Source organism: Myodes glareolus, chromosome 6, assembly GCF_982192425.1.
Source record: "Myodes glareolus chromosome 6, mMyoGla1.1, whole genome shotgun sequence".
Lineage (NCBI taxonomy): Eukaryota > Metazoa > Chordata > Mammalia > Rodentia > Cricetidae > Myodes > Myodes glareolus.
In genome coordinates, this window is record NC_142031.1 from 48,988,145 (window position 1) to 49,004,214 (window position 16,070).

The window sequence follows — 16,070 nt, forward strand, 5'->3', positions numbered from 1 at the left end:
CTCAGCGCGACAGCCCCGCCGCGCCGCCATGATGAGGAGGTCTGCCCCCCCTTGTGCCACCCCGGGGGGGGGTTGTCCAACGGGCTCGCCGCCATATTGGGAGTGGCCAAGCAGGTCACCCTTAAAGAGTCCTCAGGACCTGAATGTGTAGGGAGGGGCTCTGTTACCATAACAACATCTTGTCCTGCACTCCACTGGTTCTTCTTACACTAGGTTTGTTAGTAACACCAGAAGAGTGGGAAGGAAACAGAGTTTTCCCTTGGGCCATTCTTAGATCATTGAGGACCCCACCCAGACAATCTTTAGCTTCCAGTCTCTTCTAACCACAAGGTCCTTGGTCTTTCTTCATTGTTTACATTGGGCTTCAACGTCTCCAAGACCCTAGAACTACTTTATGTCTGTCTTGAAGGCTAAGCTCTCCTTCACCTAGTCTTCGAGATCTCAGCCACCAGACTAGCTCATATATACACATCACAAACTGGTTGCATTCTCCCACCCATCACCATTTGTCCACTCGTTTATCCACATGCTCAATCTATCAACCATTCAACAACTCAATAATCAACTCACTTATCCATCCATCCCTCTAAACACCTATTCACCTCTCAAAAAATGCACTTAACCTATCCACCCATATTCCATGTACCAGCCCATTGCTTCAGCAACCAAACATCTATTTATTCATATAATAAAGGGATTCAACAATCCTACCAGCATCCACCCATACAATCATCCATTGATTGTGTACTTATCTTCTCCAAGTGAAGACAGGAGTTCATGTCTATGTACTTTATTGTTTTCCCATGACTCATTTGGGAGTCCTCCAAAACCTCAATAAATGTGAGATGTGTGTGTGTGTGTGTGTGTGTGTGTACATTTGATTACTCATTTAGTTCAAGTATTAATTTCCTATTACGAGTCAGTCTTCTCTAAGTAGGCCTACCTATTATGATTAGTGACCTGCCTTACACATTTACCAGGTCAAACATTCAGTGAATGCTAACCTAGTCATCTGCCTACTGTTTCATCTATCTTACCCTTTTATCCATGAGTCAAATGCCTGTCCATTTACTCAACCAGCCACAAATCTTGACTGTATTCTCCCCTTACGCTCCCTTCCTTTGCCTCCATGCCTGGATTGTGATTTGGAATCTAGAAAGATTCTATCACTTGTGGGGCCTGAGATACTGATAGAGGATGAGGAGGATGAAAGATCTGTGCTTCGCTGAAAATCACGTGTTTCCCATAATAGTGATTAATACCTTTTATTGAATACCTTTAACTAGGAGTTGGGCAGTCTGTAGAGAATTTTAGACACATTTCACAGATGAGAGAACAGAATCTCCTTGAGTAATGACCTAGGTCACAGCAATGGTGAGAGTCTGCTTATTACTTCCATCTTTGGGAGGCTTCAAACCAGGTAAGAATTTGGGAGAGATGGAGAACTAGGAATGATCTCTGATTAATCATTTGTAGGGGCAGACTTTTACTGAGATGAAGATTTACTGGGCAACCTCACAGTATCCCACTCTGCCCCCACTAATGACCGTGAAGGACTGAGGCTCTCTTGGCTTCCAGACCACGTGGAGTGGAATGAGAAACTCAGGTGCCCATTGACAGCTCAGCCCCATTGACACATGGTGTTTTGAAAGGCGGGAGCTGGCTCCGGGATCCTGGTGTCTTTGAAAGAAGCTGTAGGCTGTGGAGGGTATCCCTCAGTTGGTCCTGAGTACATTCCATCTCAGTCAGGCGGTGCTCCTGGGAAGGTAGTGGAAGTGCGTTTGGAGTTGAGGTAGATGTGTTCACCAAACAGACTCCCCACTCCCCTCCAATCTCAGGCAAGAATCTCACCAGACTTTTCAGCCTGTGGCTTCCATTGCTTGGAAGACTACTCTCAGAATCCAACTTTGAGATCCTATGGGGGTCAGAGGCAAGAGAGGGGGAAGGTCAAAAGCTGAGAAAATCCCTTTCCATTCTGGATGGACAGCCAAGAATCCATCCAGGGATTGGGGCTTGGAGTGGAGTTAGGGTTTGTTCAGATTAGAGAGCAGAGTGTGTTGGAAGCAGGGTCTGGCTCAGAACTTGTCATAGCTAAGATGCAAAGACTAGCCAAGTGGTGCAACCCTGGAACTGCAGCACTCTGGATAAGGCGAGAGGACTGAGAGTTCGTGGTTAGCTTGGGTTACATAGCTAAATCTTGCTTCACAGAAGGAAAAAAAAAAAAAAAAGGAGGGAGACAAAAAGATAGAAGGATCAATCAATCACCATTTGAAGGTGGAGACTGACCAATGGGTTGGAAGGGCCCAGATGGTCCAATTGGGTTAAGAGACACTAGTTGAAGGGATGTAAGTAAAAGCACCAGTCAAAGACAGGTGTGAGGGAGGCTGCTGGGGACTGGGCTGGAGACTTGGAGGTTGCTCATCTACGGGTTGGAGCTGTTAGAAGCTGGGGCCGGGGCCGATGGGGAGGGACTTTCTGGGTGAGATTTGGGCGGCTCTGACAAAGAGGCAGGGACTCACCCAGCTCCCAGTCTGGAGTCCAGATCCTGCAGCTGACAGCGCAGCTGCTCCTGCTGCTCTGTCAAGGCCTGGATGTGGGTACTAAGCGACTCCACAAGACGGGACAGAGCTTTCTGTTCCTCGCGGAGTGCAGCCACCTCGCACTGTATCTCTGCCAGCTGTGGGGAGATAGGAGCTGTAATCTGACCCATCTTCAGGTCCCTTCCTCATTTTATCACCTTTCTACTCTGATAGAGAACTTGTAGGTCCCCGGGGGTGTGTTGGGGTTGAGTCTCAGAGTCAATTAGATGAGTACTAAGATCCTTTCTTAGTTCCATTTCTATCCGCAGCCTGCCCCACGCCCAGGCTAGGATTTGGGTGGGATGTCACCTTGCCCACCGGTCGATACGTTCCCAAAGCTTGGTATCGGTCCCCAGGCTGGTCCAACTGGCGCTGCCATGGCACCGACGGCTTTCGAGGCAGCGAGGCAGAAGCTCCAGTCCAGGCCCGTCCGCATGGCACGGGGCCAGTGCGTAGTGAGTCTTTGAGTCTTGGCCTGGGACCTGCAGAAGGGCGGCGGCGGGCAGGCCGTCTGGCGGGGACGCTCTGTGTGCGCTGCACCTGCCGCGGCCGCTGCTGGGACCGTTCCTCATCTGGCCGCCTACGGGCCCAGCTCCCTGCCCCTTGAAAGCTGCGCAGAGATTGGCTCTTGGAAATGAGAGGGGTGTGCTTGGGGAGGTCTCGAGGTGCCAGAAAACCGGGTTTCTCCCCTGAAGAGAAACTGGAGGTGGGATGCGGAAGTTCAGACCCTCAATTGATCCCGGAGATGATGCTAACCCAGCCTAAAGCCAGAAATGACCCCACTTTTTACATCAGTATAACTATCTCTTAGGACCACACTTTGACCTATGACCTTGATGAGAAACCATCCTTAACTTCTGACTTCCATCCAAATCTAATCTTTTCTCCTTCTCTCGCTTTGGCTCTGACTTCTGACCTTGACCTGACCCTTTCCATAACTTTGATCCCAGTACGACCCTGACATTGACCTCTGCTCACAAGGATATCCACTTTCTTCCCAATTGACCCTATCTTCTCTCCAACCTCTGGGTTTGAACTGGCTCTGTTCTTGCTTTTTGATAACAAATGATCTCTAACCTGTGACCCCCATGACTAGCCCTATTTGTCTTAAGCCCTAAGCTTGGTCTTTGCTCCTCTGACCTTTGTAGTATCATGTCTCCAAGATTTGACTCCGTCCACAACTTCTGACTCATGGCCTTCACCTCCCCCGCCCCAGGGCTACTTTCCCTGACCCTGGAGGTGACTCTTTCCTGATCTCTGACAGGACTCTGTCCCAATTTTGGACTCTATCTGAGTCTGTGAAGATTTACTCTTTGACCACATATTGAGCCAGTCCCCTGCCTGTCTTCTTACATTATGCCTTCCGCAGCCTCTGACCTCTGATCCCAACATGATTCTGCTCCTGGCATTCTTCATCTTAACGTAGGAACCCCTCCTGCCACCCACGAGAACCTAGGCCAGACTTGGGGTTACCTGGAATGAACCTGGGTGGGGATCTGGGGAAGACGCATTGGCACAGACACTGGTACAGGACGGCCCTCTTCTATGGCTCGAAGTATGGTGGGCAGTGGTTCCAAGCTATCTTGGGTTGTCTGTCAAGGCATACAAGGAAGACACCCTGTGAACTCTCTGGCACCAATGCTTCTCAGCCTTTTTGCCTTTCTACCCTACATCCAGGGTTTTGGGATTCAGGCCACACCTGGTCAAGTTCAGCAAAGATTGTACAGAGCTGGACATGAAGAACTGCCAACTGGAGGGCCAGGTCTCCACTGCCCTGGTAGCCACTGGGTGTGGCATTTGCATCCACCACGGCTACCTGGTCCAAGAAGTGTTGCATGGCTGGTCCATGATCTTCCAGGAAGCTGTTCATAAAGGCCATGTAGGCTTCCTTCTCACCAAACCTGCGTTGGAGCCAAACTGGTTGAGTCATGACAGACACCTGCCAACTCCCTACTCCCTGGTCCCATCATCACCCCCACGTTCTCCCAGCACCTACGGAGCACGGTTGGCAAGATTCTGGATGACCTTGGCGATGAGTGTAAGGGTTCGGGCTGGGCCTGGGGCCGGGTGCTCTGGTGCCAGGCCAAAGAGGCTGGGTGCCAATATAGCAGGGCATAGGAGCCTTAGGAAGAGGGAGGCACACACCAGTCGGGGGCCCAGTGCCTCGGAGCCACGTGCTTGGCATGCTTCTCGCCAGCTTGAGAACACCGTGCCCAGCTCTGCTGGGAACCAGCTGGGGCAGAAGAAGCAATGGTTAGAGAGGCATAAAGGTCATGCATGATCAAAGTCATAAGTCCAGAGGTCTGGTGTATAGAAAACACTACATGGCTTGTCTATGATCTATGATTCATGAAGCCTGTGTGTGCTTTCTTTTCATTGGACCTATTGTTTGGGTTGCAGGGATGGGACTATCTGGGATAATAGTACTTGTGGCTTGGGCCCCAGAGGTTCAGAACTTATAGCATAAGTGTGGCAACCTCTGAAGTCTATACTCTTAGATTTGGGTAGATAAGATCACATGGGAACAGTGGTCCTGAGTTTGGGGTAGAGTTGAAATTCCACATGATAGTGAGATGCCTGAGTATAATATGATTTAAGATGAGGTAAAAGTTACAATGTTGCCTGGGATCATAAGTCATAGGATTAGACATGCAAATTACCCTAGGGTCAGAAGCTGAGGGATTGGATGCTCGTGTTTCCTATAATCAGTTTCATGAGATTTGGAATACAGGGTCTCTTAAGGTCAGGGGTTGTGGGATTAGGATAATGCATCATCTGAAATTAAAATCTTATGTTGACCAAGGTTAAGCAGTCAGAATCATTTGTGGTTAAAAGCAAAAGAAATAGGTCCTTAGGTTACTTGGGGTTAGGTTAGGTACAGCATGAGTGTAGGGTTTGCCAGATACAACAAACAAAACCAGGGCAGTGATATTTGACTTCATAAAAGCTTATCTCAAATATGGAATCAAATTTAACTGAGTGCCCAGCGTTTTGTTGGTTGGCCAGGGCAGCACAGGGGCTGAGAGGCAGGGCTGGACTCGGTTGCTGGGTTCATGGTTCTCACTTGTAAGACTGGATGATGGTTTCAAAAACCTCCTCACAGCTGTTTCGGAGTCTAGCTTGGTGCTTGGACAGCTCTGGTGGAGGACACTTGCTGGGGTCCACTTCACAGTCCTCAGTGGAGGCACAGAGACGCCGCACAACTTCCCCTGCGGTCCAGAGCAGACAGTCTAAGGTCAAGGACCCAGACGCATCACACCCACCCTCCAATCCTATCTCCAACTTATTCTGGAAGCACCTAACATCCTGGGGAAATAGCAAGGCTGCACTTTCACCCAAAATTCTAGCACCCCCAAGGCACCATTCACTCCCAGAAGACAGGTCACTAGGGGCTTCCTGAACCCCTGGCACCAATCCCTCTCTCAGCTTACCCAGGGTCTCCTGGAGGTACTCCTGTGCTACCAGTTTCATGTACTCATCAATGGCCTTGGTGGCCAAGGTATTTTCTCGGAATAGCAGTGCTTCTCGGCCTCCACAGCGTGCCAGCTCTGCGGTGCCTAGGTCTGTCACTAATGCCTGTGGAGGACAGGGATCACACATTGAATGGATCCCAAACATTGATCCAGCTTTCATACCTAGGCACAGGCCTTGTCCCTTCCTGCTGATATTCAGGCACAGCTTTTAGATGAAGCCACAGCCTTCACCTCTCACAACAGAAATGGAGCCTAGTAGCATTAGAGGCTCACCTCTTGCCCCTCCCCTCTCGCTGAAGTTCAGCCTTACCCCTCCCAGGTGAAGGTCAGGGTCTGCCTCTCACAATTCAAGTTAAAGCCTCATTCTTAGCAGCTGAAATTCCAGACTAGTCTCAAGTAGTCAAAATCCAGGAGTCGTCCCTCATTGGTTAGTGTAGTTCCCACCCCTCATGGTGCCCTGCCCTGATGGACACTGTATAGGCCCTTCCTTCCCAGCACAACTCAGAGAGTGCTATCTGTCTGCTCTGGGGCCACCTGTGTAGTCATGGCTCCTCACCTGAGCCCGGCCAGTGGCCCGTAGCACGCGCACCATGGCTGCTGCCAGCTCCTCCTTGGCCTGAGCAGACAGCGCGGACTCCAGCGCCTCACACAGGCGCGCATAGTGGAAGGTGAGGAACTCGGCCAATTCCTTGTAGCGCTCCGACGGCAGCACGCGCAGACGTCTCACCCTTATCCGCGCTCGTAGAGCGGCGCTGGCTGGCGCCCCTAGCACCGGAAACCAGCGCTCCAGGCCCGCCGCGGGCGCTCGGGGGATGCTCACCTCGTCCAGCTCCAGCGCTACCCGGCCCACGGCTGCACCTCCCGGGCCTGCTCCGCGTAGCCGCAGTGACAGGCGACGAGCTGGTGGCAGTGCTTCGAAGTGGAAGCGCTCAGCCCAGAAGAGTTGACCTGGGCCAGCCCGCGGAGCTGTGCGTGCCAGTAGCGCTCCGTCCAGCCACAGCTCCGCACGCACTCCCGGTGCCGCTGCTCGGGGCAGCCCCTTGGCCTCGTGCACCCAAACGGTCAGCCACGTCTCTTGCCTCTCCACATTGTCCTGCGTGCGGGAGTGGGGTATAAGTTGTGTTTCGGAGGTGTCTGGCCTCCAAGACGCGCACTGAGACTCCACGTTGCGCACCGCGATCCGGAGCCTTGCCGGCAGTGAAAAAGCAGGACCCCTTAGCAAAGAGGCTGGGGCCACGATTGTCTGGGAGACGCTAAGCAAAACACATCTAGCTTTAGGGTGTGTCGCACACATTAGGGCTTAGATATAAAAGGAGTAGCCCCGGACTAAGGACTTGGCGACTACTTAGTAGGCTGACTTGGGGAGCAAATATATCCAGAACTGGATGCGGGAGCAAGTCTGACATTCATGGGACTGGTGGTTGTACAGGTGTGGACTAGGCGGGTGTGTGTACAAGAGGGTTTGGGGCAAACTGCTTTGGTTGGCATGTAAGGGGGAGGGGGCTGGCTTGTGAGAAGGCTTTCTGTGTCTGTCCCTTCTCCCTCAATGACCTGGCTGGGCTGGAACTGCCGACGAAGGTCCTCGATCCAACGGTCTCTCTCAGTGCTGGAGCGACAATAGAAACAGCGGCTTCCGCCCGCCCAGGTTACCTATTGGGTAGGGGATTCAAGGATTTAAAAGAGGTTAACGTGAAGCCTAGAGTTTAGTAAAGGCGAAGGTAGGTTCCTCATTTACCTGGAAGCAGTATGGCTCCCCCAGGAGGCTAGAATGCAGTGGCCAGACTCGCACATCCTTCTCAGCACCCAGGTCCAGCTCAGAGAGTGTGGCCAGTGATTCCCTGGAACCCAGAGCACTGGGGGGTCTGGAGCCAGGGAAGGGGAACAAGTGGTCATTCCTTGCTCACTCAGACCTTTCTAATCCCTAGCTACCCTAGCTGCTGTCCCTTTCGGTGTCTTAGCATTTGATCTGCTATTTCCTTTCCTCTGTGGCTTAATTTCCATGCTTTCTTTGGAGCACCCAGATCCAGGGTGTTCAGACAGCGTCTATTCCAGAGACCACTCCCACCCTTCAACCAAGAGATGAAAAAATGCCTGGGATCTATATGGCTCCAAGTTCACCTGGTATGGGACAGAATAGAGAGAACATGGGAAGCGTGGGGTGAAGGTGAGGCTAAGGAACCCAGAGGTGAAGATAGACGCAACGTTGAGTAGAGCCTCAAGCCCTCCAGTTTCCCAGAGACTTACCCATCTCGAGGGCCGTGGGCTCCCAGCTCTGACCTGACCCTTTTCTTCTCCTTTAGCCTTTTGAGTAACCCCTAAGTGGGACGAGAGGTATGTGAGCCAGGTAGAACCCTGTACTCTCTCTTCAGCTCTGTCCTCTTAGAGTGTCCTTCAGGTTCTGCTAGTCTTGGAGGACCCAGCTCATGGCCAGGTTGCAGTAATATCCGTAACCAGCAGATGATGCTTATATTTATGTTTTGCAATACTGGGGATCGAACTCGGGGCTTCATGGGGATAGCTCTCAAAACGAGAGCTATCTTCATGCTATGCCCCCTGCCCAACAGCTTGTATTTCTTTCCCTTCCCTCTCCTTCCTTCCCTCCCTCCCTTCCTCCCTTTCTTCCTTCTTTTCTTAGTCATGCCTTTTGAGTTAGTATCCAAGAAAGCCAGCATGTACAACAACAGAGGTCAGCAACCATCTGCATGGTAAAAGGGGGCGGGGCTGCTGAAAAAGCCCAGAGTGCCAGGGAAGGCACGAGCAGACTTTTGTTCGAAATCCAAAGAAGTGATAGAAGGAAGAAAAAGGAAAAGTTATACCTTTTGAGTTAGAACTTAGTAAAATAGGCATGTTTCCCTTTCTTATGTTTACATGTGTCCTTGTGTGTGATATGCATGTGTGTATGTATGCACATGTGTATGTGGAGTCCTGAGGTTGACATCAAGGATCTTCCTCACAGTCAGGAGCGGTGGCACATGCCTTTAGTTCCAGCACTAGGGAGGCAGAGGCAGGAGGATCTCTATGAGTTTGAGGCCAGCTTGGTCTGCAAAGCGAGTTCCAGGACAGTCAGGCTGGAACACAGAGAAACCCTGTCTTGAAAAGAAAAACAAAGAATTCTTCCTAAGGCATTCTTCACCAGGAGGCAGGGTCTCTCACTGCACCCAGAACTCATTGATTTGATAGCTCGTTCTGGGGATTTCTTTTTTCCACCTTCCAGGTACTAGACTTACAGGCAGGCTGCCACGCTTGCCTAGCATTTGATGGGTGCAGAGGATCCAAAGTCTGGTCCTCATGTTTGCCTGGCCAGTGCTCCCCAGCCCCGGCAGCTTGCATCTCTAAAACACCAGTCACTCACTTCCCTGAATTCTCCACAGACTCTTTGTAAAACAGAGAAGGAATAGGGTGTGCTGGCTCATATCTATAATCCCAGCACTTAGGATGCTGACGCAGGAGACATGCTGAGAATCAGAGGCCAGCATGAGCTACATACTAAGTTACAGAAAATTCTGAACTACAGTATGAGACTGTTTTAAAAATATAAAACCTAGTGGGCAGTGATAGTTCACACCTTTAATCCCAGTACTTGGGAGGCAGAGGCAAGTGAATCTCTTGAGTTTGAGGTCAGTCTGATCTACAGAGTGAATTCCCAAGAATAGATGCAGAGGGTCAGAACTGGCTAGTGACCAACCCCATGATCCTTTTTTTCCCTGGTCCTTCATGCTCAGGACTGTAATTCTTTCTACTCTCAAGGCAGAGGTAGGAGGATCACAAAATAGTAGTCATTGTGTGTGTGTGTGTGTGTGTGTGTGTGTGTGTTTATTTTTTAGGCAGTCTCAATATGTATCGCTGGCTTGCTTGGAACTCACTATGGAGCTCCAATCCTGTCTCAAGCAACCCTGTCTCTGTCTCTGTGTATTGGGATTACAGGTATGCACTACCACACCTGGCCCTAATATCTATGCTAATATAACCAGATTTAGTTAGATGGTACAGCTTGTGTGAGACCCAGGTCTGGGAGACCTTGTTCACCATGGCCATTCCCCACCCTGTCACACTGGTTGCCATACCCGAACATTGTGGACCTGGTTGGAACCAGTAGTTTCAGGCTCATGTTTTCCAGCAGTGCGATCTGTGGGTGGTCAGAGGTAGGAGGTTAAGGGGAGGAAGCATAGTAGTAGCCTAGGAGTCATTTTGAAAAGCTCCCAGTTCTGCAGCCTCCCCAGTCTCCCCAATTTACCTGGATCCCTGAGGTTTCCCACGGACGCCTGCATGCTGCTCTCTGAGCTGGCGCTTCCCATTCGGATTTGGCGAGGACCCTGTCCTCCCATAGAAGTTGGCAGTCAGAAAAGGGAGGCGACGGGTGAGGTGCATATTTCTGGTGTTTACCTCTCTGCCCAGTTTCCTCCCCTCTCCTTCCTCTTTCTTACCTCTTCCTCACCAAGAAGCACCAGCCTTCCTTCGAGCAGGGTGAAACCCCCAATATCCCAAACTGGCATGTCAGGAGTGGGAGGCTCAGGGATCCGTGCAATAGGATCCAGGACTGTTTCCAACTCCAGCTCTGGCTCTGGGGAGAGGAAGGGTTGCTGGTTACAGAGCCTCCCCTTTCTCCCTCTGACCTCCTACGGGTGTAGAAAAGGTGCATTGTGCAGCAAGCCTGTCAGGCTGCTTGTCACTGGGCCGATCTCTATCTCTGTGTGGCTTGTTCTCACTAGCCCTAGAAGTGGACACAGCCCAGCGGCTCTGTGTCCAGTGCTGTGTGTTTACCACTTTACACGCCTTCTCTTGCCCAATCCTTCAAAAGTCATTTAAAGGGCATTAGAACTGAGGCCCAGAGTGGTTGAGTGGCCTACCCAGAATCACACAGCTGTCGAATGGTGAAGCCAGGCTTCTAACACAACCACCCTTCTCTTAACCAAGATGGTGGGCAAGGCTGAAACTCAGGACACACCTGTAATGCTAGGACCTGAATTGGGAGGATGATGAGTTTCAGGCCAGTTTGTGCTACTGACTGAGATCTTATTCTAAAAGGGAAGAGGGAAGGAGGAGAATATGAGAATGATGGGGTACGAACCTTGGCCTCTTACATAAATAACTAATCTGGGACCAGCAAGGTGGCCCAACAGGTAAGGGTGCCAGCCATGCGGGCCTGATGTGATTTCAATCTCTGGAACCCATAGAAAGGTGGAAGGAGAGCACCAATTCTCCAGAGCTATCCTCTGACTTCCACATGCAGTGATGAGATAACTTCTCTAAGGTGGAAAGTCTTCAATTTGAGAAAGGTAGAGAGAAAGCAAAAATGAACTATATGGGAGTTTTCTTTCTTGGGCAGGTGGTGCTGGTGTGAAGTGGGTCAGGGAAGACTCCCCTCCCCACCCGAAAGAGGGCATCTGCACTAGATTTTGAACTGAAATTTGAATTCACCCAGCCAAGCTGGAAGAGAAGGAAGTAGGAGTGTCTGAACAAAGGCTGGCAGATGGGAAAGAGCCAGGGAAATAAAGGGAAGGGCAAGAAAGGCTGGAGGGAAGGTATCGGCAACCGGTTAAGAACTAGCATTTGTTGTGGAACTGAGGACTGAGCCCTGGACTTGGCTTGTACTAAGTGTGTCCCCCATCAGTGGGCTACACTCAGTTCCCAACCGTGGGAGTAGTACTACTGAGCCATGGGAGAGAAAGAGCTAAGAAGGAGCAGGGCTGCTTGGTAGAAAGTCCTTTCTGGACCCATGTAGTGGGCAACTATGTATTGAACCCTGTAGGGCCTCAAAGAATAATTCTACAGGGCTGGGAGCTTAGCTCAGTAGCAGAGCCCTCGCCTTTCGTATGTGAGTCCCTAAACTGGAAAAAAAAAGAGAGAAATAGTTGGGCATAGTGGTATACACCTTCAATCCCAGCAAATGGGAGGCAGAGACTGGCAGATCTCTGTGAGTCTGAGGCCAGTCAGATCTGCATAGCAAGAATCTGTCTCAGGAAGAAAAAAAGATCCCTACAATATGAAGCCATTTTTCTAAACATAATACTATATGCTGATTGTCTTTTAAGACACTTGTTTAGTTTGTGTTTGTACATACTCACTTGCCATCACACAAGTGCAGGCCAGAGGACAGCCTGAATTTGTTCATTTATACGGGGAGTGGGAGTGTACACCATGTGCCACGTGGAGGTCAAAGGACAGCCTTCCGGAGTCGTTTCTCTCCTCCCACCCTGTGGCTCTCGGGGCTTACCACCAGGAGCCTTTTCTTGCCAGAGCCTCATTTGTTTTGAGATAGAGTCTTGTTATCTAGTTCAGATCAATCATCTCTTGCCCTGCTTTCCAAGTGCTGGGATTATAGGGGCGTGCTACTATTTCTAGCTCCGAAATGAACAAAAGAAGTTTCAAAGATTTCTAGGAAAGAGCTGAATTAAGCTTGTGCTTCCAGGAAACAAGGACTGAATCTTCTCACTTTATTTTCTACCGGGCTTCACCACTAGGGGTAATACATACAACTTTTTTTTTCTTTCTTTCTCTGTTTCTTGGCGATGGGTATAAAACCCACAATCCCACAGCTTCTCCCATGTTAAGCAAGTGCTCTACCACTGAGCCACATCCACAGCCTTAACTCTTTCTTACAAATGGATGTCTTGTACTGCATTCCTGGGTTCTAATCTTCACAGTCTCCTCTGTCTCCCAGTTCTCATTTGTCATCTTCACATTATCCACCTCTCCCACCGCCCCACTCTGAACTCTACAGGGCAGGGAGTAACATCTGCTTTGCCCACAGCTGTCCTCAGAGGCTCAGTTAGAGACTAGAACCAATTCAATGCTCAAAACACTTCTGCTTGGGCCAGCATGATGGCTCAGATAGGTAAAGGTGTTTGCCACCATCTGACTTTGATCCCCCAGGCCCTGCTTGATGGCGGGAGAGAAGTGACTCCTGAAAGCTGTCGTTTGACCACCTCACTGGAACCACACTTTGCCCCGCAACATAAATTAATACACGCAGGTTCTTCTCTGACCTCAACATAGGTGCTGTGATAAGGGAGATGGGCTATACCAACACTGAGGCACACACATACAAAATATATGAATAAACGTGTTTGAATGAGTGAGTGTGCTCTTCAAGGCAGGGATGGCGAGTATAAGATTCAAGGAAACAAAGGAAGACATAGGCTCTAAGGCTGCTGAGATCCAGTCAATTCAGTCATTGACTTGGTCAATTGGATACAGGAGACAACCATTGGGGCCAAGAGCCATTGAACATCCAGATGGCACTAAGGTGCGTCTGTTCAATGCCCCTTTCTCAGGCTGAATCCAGCTGCTTACAGGTCTTGTGAGTCTCCCTCACCTCAGTTTAGGGAGAAAGAGAGAGATGAGGGTTGCTGGGGGCCCCAGCCGCTTCCTGCTGGGCTTTCATACTCCCCACAACTTCCTGTGTCTAGAGGGCTGATGATGTTAGGTTGACAGACAAACACCCAGGCATCCGGCCACCCAGCCTGGCCCCAACTCGGGTAGAGGGGAGAACGTACCTGGGACCTTGGGATTTGGTGTGGCCTCCAGCGGTGCAACGTTCTTGTGCCTCCCCCAGAGGGTCTTGGAAAGCCGGAGGCGATTGGATCGTGACACCTTAGGGGGTGCAGAGAGGACCCGACGAAATAGAGATCGAGGGGTTGGCTGACTGCTCACCATGGGTTCCTGATGGCTTAGGGTCCTTCCCCAGCCCGCGAAGCGGCCCCAGCGGAACCCTCCAGCAGCCTTCTCCCCTCCGCCTCCAGTGTGCCAACGGTAGGATGCCAGTGGAGAGGGTGGCGCGGGCTGCATGTGGACGGCTTCACTTGGCAGCGGTGGGTCCATGGCGGAGTCTCTGCTGCGAGACCAGAAGGTGACAGTTCTGCGCATTGTTTGCCCACATTCTGTCTTCATCTTGCCCGGTCTCTTTTCAGCTTTGCCTCCAAGGAACACTTTTGAGGGTGCCACACGTACACCGTCCCTTACCTTGATTTCCTGGCCAGTCCCAGAATCAGCAGCCTTCTGCACTGTGCTTAGCTTCCTTCCTCAGAACCTAGCTCCACGTGACCTTGCCTGTCTCTTCCCCCCTCCCCCTTTACAGTCAGGCTGGGAGGGCATGATGGGGGCAGGATGCGGAGGTGGGAGGGGTGGCAGTGTTGGCTTCTGGCGAGAAGGACAGGGCGGTAGGATGTACTTCTCTCTTTGAGCTTCGATTAATTGCCTTTTGTGAAATGGGAGCGTGCTAGATAAAGGATACAGGGGCCCCTGGAAATCTCCGGCAGGCCAGTGCGTGGAAGGATTCACCTGTGTAGGGAGGCTGCCATGATTTTATTGGAATAGATGTTATGTATGCATGCATATATGTATGTATATATGTATGTATGTATGTATTTTTTTCTTTATTTGGGAGGTGGGTTTGATGAAACAGGGTTTCTCTGTCTAACAGCTCTGCTGTTCTGGTCTTGAACTCAGAGAGATTTGCCTGCTTCTGCCTCTTGAGTGCTGGAATTGAAGGTGTGCACCATGGCCGCCCATCTTGGAATGGATTTAAAAAGAAGAAACAACATTTATTATTATTGTGCATGGATGCCACAGTGGTGGTCAGAGGACAAGGAGTTCTCTCCTTCCACATTTAAGTGAGCTCCCAGGATGGGGTGCTGATTTCCAGGCTTATATGGCTTATATGGGCCATTTACCATCCTCCTCCACCTTAGGGGTGAAACCTAGGCCTGAGGATGCAAGGCCTATGCTCTGTCACTGAACCACACACCTAACTGTCTTTAGTTTTTTATTGTACAGACTGGGCCTTGAGCTCACTGCATGTGTACCCCAGGCTGGCCTTTGACTCTTGATTCTTGAATCTAAAGACTTAGCTGGACAGCCTCCAGTGTTAGGGTAGAACCAAAGACCAAGTGTGTTCAGCAATAGCTATAGCCGTCACTGAGCCATCCCTCTAGTTCTGATTCTCCCATCATGATTGTCTAGGTCTCCTCTGACCCAGCCTTTCTCCCGCTAGGAAGACATCCAATAGACATGCCCACTGATACTGCAATTAAGAACTCCAAATAACCCGGGCGTTCGCTGATGGCAGAACGAACACCCAGTGGCATCTCCATACTGAAGAGTGTCACATAGCCAGGGAAATGAGTAAGTTCTTGAAATAATGACGTCAGAAGAATCACAGTGCTGAATGAAAGCAACTAAAGCATATATGCTGAGTGAGTCCATTCATGTAGAGTTCTAAGCCTTGCGAGGCAGGAGGTTTTCCATGAGTTCAAGGGCAGCCAGGGCTGTGTTGCAAGACCCTGCTTCAAATAATAAAAAGGAAAGACAAAGAAAAAATGAAGTAAAAAGTTCAGAACCAAGCAAATGAAGATACTGCAAGTCAGGGAATTGGGGCCAGAGGGATGGTTCAGTAGTGAAATGTGTGCACTGCCCTTGCAAAGGACCAAAACCTGTTCAGTTCCTAGACCCTGCCTGTAACTCCTGCTCTAAGAGATCACATGCCTCCTTGGGCATCTGTAACCACTTGTATGAGCACAAGTACCACACACACACACACACACACACACACACACACACACGAGTTAAAAATAGTAAAAAAAATATATATTTTTTTAAAGAGTCAGGAAATCAGTTTCATTCAGAGGGACTAGTGATTGAGTAAGGACATAAAGGAGACTTTTGGACGATGGCTTCCTTTGTTATGTTTTGTTTGAGATGGGTGTCTATTGTATCCTAGGCTGGCCTTGAACTTGGTATGTAGACGAGGCTGGTCTTAAATTTTTGATCCTTCTGCCCCTACCTCCCAAGTGCTGGAGTTATAGGTGTGCACTAGATATCCAGCCTGTTTCATTTGTTTGGTTTCATTTGATTTATTTCCCCACTTGAGCCCAGGGTTTCATTTATGTTAGACAAATGCTTTATCAACTGATCTATATTTTTAGCCTGAATGTTTTTCTTTCCACAGAGTCTCCTATGTAGCCCAGGCTGGTTTTAAACCTTTGATCTTCTTGTTTCAGTGTCCTGAATGCTGGGATTA

At 50.0% G+C, this 16,070-nt stretch overlaps 1 protein-coding gene across 4 annotated transcripts; it reads right to left on the reverse strand.

The window, feature by feature from the left end:
- Window positions 1-1,249: 1,249 nt before the first annotated feature.
- Window positions 1,250-14,127, reverse strand: Rasal3 (RAS protein activator like 3). Of its 4 annotated transcripts, none has more exons than XM_048439936.3 (18): window positions 14,015-14,127; window positions 13,549-13,886; window positions 10,477-10,613; window positions 10,287-10,365; window positions 10,117-10,178; window positions 8,297-8,367; window positions 7,788-7,914; window positions 7,604-7,702; window positions 6,609-7,145; window positions 6,011-6,155; window positions 5,644-5,788; window positions 4,576-4,812; window positions 4,279-4,480; window positions 4,053-4,171; window positions 2,889-3,279; window positions 2,520-2,677; window positions 1,852-1,915; window positions 1,250-1,758 (listed from the first exon to the last, which is right to left on the reverse strand). In XM_048439936.3, the coding sequence occupies exons 2-18, from the start codon at window positions 13,871-13,873 to the stop codon at window positions 1,603-1,605; spliced, it is 3,054 nt and encodes a 1,017-aa protein (XP_048295893.2). In that variant the 5' UTR covers window positions 13,874-13,886; window positions 14,015-14,127; the 3' UTR covers window positions 1,250-1,602. The 4 variants fall into 4 exon arrangements, with proteins under 4 accessions (XP_048295893.2, XP_085546889.2, XP_048295892.2 ...); XM_085690763.2 differs by adding an exon at window positions 12,527-12,546 and having other exon boundaries at window positions 10,477-10,665; window positions 13,549-14,077; XM_048439935.3 differs by having other exon boundaries at window positions 2,898-3,279; window positions 13,549-14,077.
- Window positions 14,128-16,070: the final 1,943 nt, after the last annotated feature.